The sequence below is a fragment of the Ceratotherium simum genome, chromosome 29 (genome assembly GCF_057802395.1).
Source record: "Ceratotherium simum simum isolate JZ-2026a chromosome 29, ASM5780239v1, whole genome shotgun sequence".
Taxonomy (NCBI): Eukaryota; Metazoa; Chordata; class Mammalia; order Perissodactyla; family Rhinocerotidae; genus Ceratotherium; species Ceratotherium simum.
The window spans coordinates 14009392-14017465 of record NC_141928.1 but is presented as its reverse complement, the minus strand read 5'-3'; the positions used below and the strand labels follow the sequence as shown (position 1 = coordinate 14017465).

General features: G+C 35.0%; 1 protein-coding gene across 1 annotated transcript; it reads right to left on the bottom strand.

The window, feature by feature from the left end:
* Positions 1-5398: 5398 nt before the first annotated feature.
* LOC147913211 (olfactory receptor 1J4-like) lies at positions 5399-6337 on the bottom strand. The gene has a single exon (XM_087419584.1). The coding sequence runs from the start codon at positions 6335-6337 to the stop codon at positions 5399-5401; it is 939 nt and encodes a 312-aa protein (XP_087275710.1).
* Positions 6338-8074: the final 1737 nt, after the last annotated feature.

The window sequence follows — 8074 nt, the reverse complement described above, 5'->3', positions numbered from 1 at the left end:
AAGTTAAATGATAGAAATTTACCATGTATCTAGGTCATTTCCACATAAGATAAAACATTAGACATTAATTACTAAACATAGATTTATCTACCTTTGGCTTTTTATTTCAGAGAAACTAGGAAAATACTTGGTTTTATTAATAAACCTATTTTGTGCCACACTTAAAAATTTTCTATGAGAAAGCACATGTTTCTAGATAGTATGTATAAGTCAGCCAATCCATAGGATGTTAATGTAAAGAATAATGGAAACATCTTGGTATACAAGGAAAGTAAGTTGTACATTTTCAGCAAAGAAGGTACACGTAATGGAAATATATTTGTTTCTTTTGTAAAGAAAGGTAAATTTGTAATAACGTACTAAGAAGGTGGGAAGGAAAGGGACAAATTATGAATTAAAAAAGAAAGTTATAGAAGGTTTGTGGAAGAGAAACCCTGAGGAAAGAGTTTTGTGCATGGTCAAGTTGGCTAAGATTGAAATGAATTTAATTAAGTAAAAGAGTTTCAATATCAAAAGTAAGCTGGTGCAAAAAATAGAATTTGGGTTTCTTTCTCTTAAAGAGATAATTTTCTTGGACTTTTAGTCTTCTCTTGACAAAAGCATTATGAAAGGTTTTTTTCTTTACCTTTGAGGAGTCTACCAAAAAGTCAGGGCTTTTATGTTTTATCAAAATAAATTTCCTGTATTGTCTTTACCAGGTCTTTAATCACAAGGCTAAAGTTTTACTTACAACTATTTAAATTTCTGTATTTGCCTGAAAATCTGTAACTGTCACCATGATCAAAAGGATAACTAAGCATTGTTTCACAGTGAAGTATGATCCTATTTGACCAAGTGTTCTAAAACCTTTTGATATTTTTGACAATCTTCCCAAAACTCAAATTCCAAATAAAGTATTTCTTTTCACCTAAAAGTAACTGAGAATTTCCAGTGGGCCCCTGGGACTCCACAAAGAATTTGTTCTCTCTTCCTATAAAGAGGGAGATATTAAACTAATTAGACTTATTTGGCATGTTAAATTGCATGGAAAGCATTGTCAAAAAATGATGATAAACCTCAGGTTATATTGCACAGGTAAATGTCATTAATAAAAGTGTTTTAAAAATTATATAATATTCCTAAAATTCTGACCTGTCCTGGTTATCAGTCATAATTCTAGTTATAATTTTAAAATAGTATGTCACAGAAATAGCCAACTTTCATTGTCATTGCATTATAATGTTAAGTCTTTTGTCATCTATAGATAGTTATTGTTTTAATTGATGCTTTTGCAAATATGTTTCATCTTCAGAGAGATACCTGGTAAGGCCTCTGACAGTTATTCTAGAAATCAGGTTTCTGATAAACTTTCAGATCATAAAACTGAAGTGGGTAAGAAATTACTGAACTCTAATTGTGAAACTTATGGCTTCATAAAACTGCTAACAAAAGATCAAGGTCAAATATTAATTACATAAGACTACAAAAACAAAGGAAGATGTGCTAATGCTTTTTTTTCCAGATTTAAAGAAATGTTTTCTCTTAAGCTATCAACAATTTGGTCAGACAGACCTTTGCGAACAAAGATGAAACACTTACTTATTCTCCCTACCTGATCCCTCTAGAATTCAGAAACTCTCACTGAGTATTCTTTTTATGACTTATATAAATAATCAGGCCGAGTTTTTAATATAAACAAATTAGTTTTACTGCAATTATCTTTGGTAAAAATGTGGGTAATTGTAGAGAGAAAATTATGTTTCACCTTTGTAGATGTTGGATTCTAGCCCTGTTAATTGTCTTTGATATTTTGTTATATACCTTTAGACTGGACTCCCCTGGACTAAGGTATTGTCTTTGGTCTTGCTGACTGATTACAGTAACCCTTTTGGAAAACATGAACTGACTCCACTTGGGATGGCCACCAGCAGATCAGTGTCTGTTGGTACACAACCGTCTTCTGATCCCTTGTTGTCTTATGCTAGTATGCACCAGAACAGAATAAAGAAGCTTTCTGAGATTCCAATTCAAAGGATCCTTTAATTCACATAAGTGTTTTATCATAGCTTTAGTATCTAAACTTACAACAAGCTACGTCTATGATATTGTTCAAGTAGTAGGAATAGGGACCACTTTAAATTCTACAAGAATTCTCCCTGTTGGGTGAAGATGGGCCTTATTATCAAATAATTCTTATTGGACCTCTATGTCCTCCCAAATCTGAAAATTCTGACAAGACATGTGGCTATGCCCCAAACAGCAGTGGAACTCCAAATTTACTTCTAATTGGCCTATAACAAACACACCCATGCAAACAAATAGATGGTATATGGGTAAAGAGAATTTTGTTGGGAATGTTTAAAAAATACCTCTTCATACTTTCTGATGTGTATTGTAATCAAAGTACATTTTATCATAACTTTATGCTATTTGGTGTAATACTGGCTTTGCTAGCCAAATAGAACTTCCTAAAGATAAGAAGACTTATAGTAATATTGACATCGATGATTAATGTTTTGAGAATTAGAACTACATCCACAACAAGAAGTAATTTCAATGGAATCTAACTGGCCTGAGAAATTATTACAAGTGATAATTGAAAAACTTGTTACTATATTAAACCAGTCTTCCAAAACTTATCATAAAGACAAATTACAGTGCATAAAGGAGGCAAACAAATACTCAATGAGTACAAAATTACCAAAACACCTGTAACAGGTTCTTTGGCTTCTTCTCTTCTCTCTTTAAATCCATTCCTGCTCCAAATTGGCTTCTTTGAATACTATTGATTGTTTTCTTGTTATCATTACTACATCTGTTCCATAAATGTTATAAGCAATGTAATCACAAAAGATCGTACAAAAGCACATATACAATATTTGTGTTACAGTTCAACCTAATTGAAAATATATATAACATAGAAAATTCCCCAATATATAAATAAATATGTAAAACCTTTAAAATTATTCTGTCAGTGCGTACCTCTATGATTGTCAATTATATTCAGCTATTTCCCTCAATGTAGATAATTGGGTAGGACAATTGAAATAAAGCCCAGCTCCAAAGGACATGATGGACCCAGGGCAGGAATCAACCACCCTGGCATCAAGAGATAATATTTTGACCATCAATGCTTTCTATTGGAAGATTATTAATCAAAGGGAGAAATTACAAGAAAATTTTTATGTATTAAAGTATCCGTGGAAGCCATTCTGGTTTGAACTTGATTTGGTCTAAATTTTATTTGAACCAAAGAAGCATGACTTACTGCCAATCAGGCACACGTTGTACATCTGCTTTAATCATTACCCGAAAGTAAAGAATGTACTCTTTAAATATAAGAATTAATGTCTCCCTTCCCATGATGCCAAGGTCATGTTGACCCACTGTGTACATGCTAATCTGTAATGAACATATCCTTGAGCCCTTGAAGGAATGTAACCCTGTCATGCTTGATGCATATCTTTGCTTTAAAATGGTGTATAACTGTGCTGAAAATTGCTCTTCTCCAGAGCAGTTTCTTCCCTTGTGAAGGATCCAACTCCTGGGCTATAGTCCTCAGTTTAGCTCAAATAAACCTCTCTTCTTTTCTCATTGTAGAAGGATTATCAATTATTTGCATTGACACCCCTGTAGCGAGCAGTCATTACATTTTCCACAATGTGTTTACTTATTTGCTGAATCTTTGAACACATGCTAAGTAATTTCAGAATCTCAAAATCACAAACTAACTACAGGTCACAAACTATGTTTACAGTTTTTCTTTATTGTGAGAGTCTATAGACAAAATTCCTTGTTCAAGAATTAGTTAGGTTAGTTATATTATTTTCCCCTTTGGTCTAATTATGGCAGAATTTTAAATATATTTAGGTTCATTTATTTTCTTTTATTCTACTTTGCTTTATTTCCCACCCTCCTCTATTTATTTTTTAGGAGGTAAAAGATAATATAGTCAAAACTATAACAATAAATACACTCATCTCCACATCTTTTCTACCTCACTCCAATCCACCTCCTGTAGGCAAACAATCTAGTAGTTTCTGACTTATTCTTCTTGTGTTTCTTTTTGCTCAAATGGTCAGATACATATATATTTTATAGTCCCTTCATTTTTACACAAAAAGTAGCATGCTAGAGATGATTTTCTACACATTGCTTTCTTACATTTAACAATATATCCTGTAAATCCCTCCTTATTGATTCATAGACATCTTTGTAATTATTTTTTCACAGCTGCAAGTACTCAACTGCACTGATGTTCCATAGAGTTTCCTTTTGGAGTCCTTAAATGAAATAGTGGTGATTAATGTATTAAATGTCACTAAATTATATAGCTCAAATGTTTAAACTGGTAAATTTCATGTTACACATATTATACTACAATAAAAAAATTTGAAGAGAAGGTAAGAAGTAATCTCAAGGTAAAGCACAGGAAAGAATTATAAAATAATAATAATGTATGAATAATAAGTTAATGGATATCTTAAAAAGAAAACACACAATAATATGGAAAATATGAATTCAAATATATCATGATGGTATTAGATTTTTATAGATGAAATTTTCCAGAAATATAATGATTATCAAACTACATAAAAAGAGCTTAGCCCAACTTTACACTGTTAACAATGAACACCTCATAGATATAAAGACATAAAAGAGTTTGAAGTAAAGTGAAGGAAAAGAAATACCATGTAAACATTAACCAAAAGAAAGCTGATGTATCTATACTAATATCAGAAGAAGTAGATGAGATGTTAAGGTAGGGGCCATTCCATTGCTAGAGATAAATAGAAATATCTCCTAATTTTAATTATAATCTCATAAGTATAAATGCAGTGGTGTGCTGTATAATCAACAAAAAATGGCTCTCCCTTTGTTTTTGCAGTTTTGCCTTTGTAACATTTGCCAATTTCCATAGTGTCATTGTTCCCATTACAGCTGATTTCAATCTATCAACATGATATCATGGAATATGGAGTTGGGAAGAGATATGTACAATAACTTGAAGCCAAAGCAAGCCCACTTCAGCACATTACTACAGAAAATAATCAGTTCACTGGGAGCAGAACATGATGCTAAATCTGAGTGACCTCAATAAAACAGCATAAAAAAAATCCATTAGCAAAGGCTGATGTATCTAAAAGGAGAAAAAGACAAATCCACAATTATAATTGTGTGACATGTTTTGCATAGTATTTTGTACATATAAGAGACGAACCTGAAAAAGAAATTAACTAGGGATAAAGAATACTTAATGCTGAAGTAGCAAACTTGACCTAGTTAACAGATTAACAAAACTACTCATAAAAGCAGAATGCATATTCTTTTAAAGTTATATGGAGTTGTCAACCACACAATAATTTTAGGGGACACATCTCACTGTGCTCATGACTGAAATAAAAGAATTTAGTGATTGTCACTTAAAGAATTTAGCCCTATTGGCAAATATTTCTAGGGCCTGTTTTATATCTCTGTTCCTCAGGCTATAGATAAAGGGGTTCAACATGGGAGTAACTACTGTATACATGACTGAAGCAATTATGTCTTTGTCAGTGGAGCCCCAGGATGAAGAGAAAAGGTAAACAGCTGCAAGCGTCCCATAGTATAAAGACACCACAAAGAGATGGGAACCACAGGTAGAAAAGGCTTTAAGGAATCTCTTGGTGGAGGGGACCCTCAGGACAGTGGTCCCTATACGGATATATGAGCCCAGGATACTAATCAAAGGCAAAATGTAAAGCATTCCTCCTTCAGTAAAGATGATCACCTCATTGAGCGAGATGTCTGAGCAACTCCTCTTCAGGAGAGAAGTGAGGTCACAGAAGAAGTGGGGGATGGTATTGTTAGCACAGAAGGATACTGGGACCAAGAGGAGAGTGTGCAACAGAGCATGTGCACAAGAGAAGACCCAGGACACAGCTACTAATGAGACACATAGCTCCTGCCTCATGACAGTGGTATAGTGGAGTGGTTGACAGATGGCCACATACCTGTCATATGCCATCACTGCAAGAAGGAAGTGGTCAAGACACCCAAAAACTATGAAAAAGCACAATTGAGAAATGCACCCTACATAGGAGGTGGATTGTTGCTGAGTCTTCATGTTCAAGAGCATCTTTGGAACTGTGACAGATGAAAGGGAAATGTCAGAAAAGGCCAAATGGCTGAGGAAGAAGTACATGGGGATGTGGAGGCGAGAATCTAGCCGGATGAGCAGGATGATGAGCAGGTTCCCCAGCACCGTGGTCAGGTACATACCCAGAAACAGGGCAAAAAATAAACCCTCCTGTTCTTGCTGGATGGGGAGCCCAACGAGGAGGAACTCAGATACTCTGCTCTGGTTCTTTGGCCTCATAGTTCTCTTCTATATCCTGTGGATGAAGATGCTTTCGGAATCTCTGAAACCTAGAAAGGATGATCAGGAGCATCACATCTCATACTGTAATTCTCTGGGAAAACAATCAATGAACTATCCTCCAATTAATTTCTCGCACCTGTGGATTCATGCATCTTTGCTCTAACTAGTCTGGCTCCAAGAAACCATCACACCGAAAAGAAGCCAACAAGACCTCACTACACAGAAACAAGAGAGCTTTCACTCTTTCATTGAACCATTATTTATTTGACATGGAGTCTGTATTGGGACTCTACTTAGGATTGAGATTGCAGCAGTGAACTGAAAGGCAAGCTACCTTACCTCTATGAGCGTAGATCTTTATCATCATAGAGGGATAATCCATCACACCATGACAGAGCCAAATTATAATACTTCACTGTGACAGAAATAGTAGACAAGCCTCAGCACACTGGTATCACTTATTTCTGCCTTAAAGTAACGGGAGACTCCAGAAAATGTTGAAGCATTGTCACACTCCTCCTGTGAACCTGGCTGGGTCCTATTGATGTATAGCTGTAAACTCACTAGAAGTGGGTGGTCATTTAAAGCTACTTAATGACAGAATACCTCCCAAACCAGAATAGTCCACAAACGATCTTTCATAAGAATGGAGAACATTTGGTGAACATTTGGGTATTAGGCTAAGAACTTTACCTACACTTCCTAATTAAATCCACACATGAGCCTTACATTCCTAGATTTTAAAAAATTTCCAGCTGCACTAAGAATGAATATTCTTTCCTCTTTTAGCTCTTAGGAAATAGAAATGTAAATGATATAAATCCCATATATATAAACTACACATATTACCATGTTCTGTAGGTTAAAATATATAAAATATTGGTTACTTCATGCAGTTCAATCTAACATATCTGTTTGATCAGAACCTGTGCTCTTAACTATCACACATGGAAACATCCCCCATCATTGGTTAGGGGTGCCAGACATCCTGCGTTGCTTTAGGGCTGCAAAGAAGCCAAAGGAGTTCAAAATGTTCTTAGTTCCTTGCCTAGAGGATTCACTTTATTTATATTGATCTATTTTCCAATTAGCAAACACTCTCACATTTATTATCATTATTCAAACAACAAATATTTATTGAGGGCTTGTAAGTTTCATGAGACAAGTGTAATTACTTCCATTTTATTGATTGAAAACTGAGGCCAGGGAATTAAGTGATTTTTCCTAATATCTTACCGCCATTTGGTGGGGGTTCTGCACTCTAACTTCACAGAGCATGATGCCTAATGTGTCTTTTCCTGGATCATTAAGTGAAGGGTTGAAGAACTGAGTGACTCAGTCACTCTCAGGCATATGAAAATCATAGCAGATCCATCTCAGAAACAGGGAGTTGCTTGGAGCTTTGGTTATCTCAGTTAAAGTTGCTCCAGCGGAGAGCACTGGAGGAAATATTTGAGTTTAGGGGAAAATCAGAAACCCCAACACACACACACACACACACACACACACACACACACACACACACTGCTGATGTGAGGATTCCAGTCACCTGTGACCAGTTCCCATTCTAAGGGAAGAACAGCCAATATATGGTTCAGTTCATAATACTCATATACATACATAGTAGTCAAAAATAAAATGCAAAGAAGACATGCACAATACACAATGATGTACCATTCACACACAAACACACTCACAATGCAAAACAACACACCTGACACATGACACATCTGG

Bases quoted from the DNA above. Each gene is read 5' to 3' on its own strand.
- LOC147913211 (XM_087419584.1), bottom strand. From the start codon at position 6,337: ATGAGGCCAAAGAACCAGAGCAGAGTATCTGAGTTCCTCCTCGTTGGG.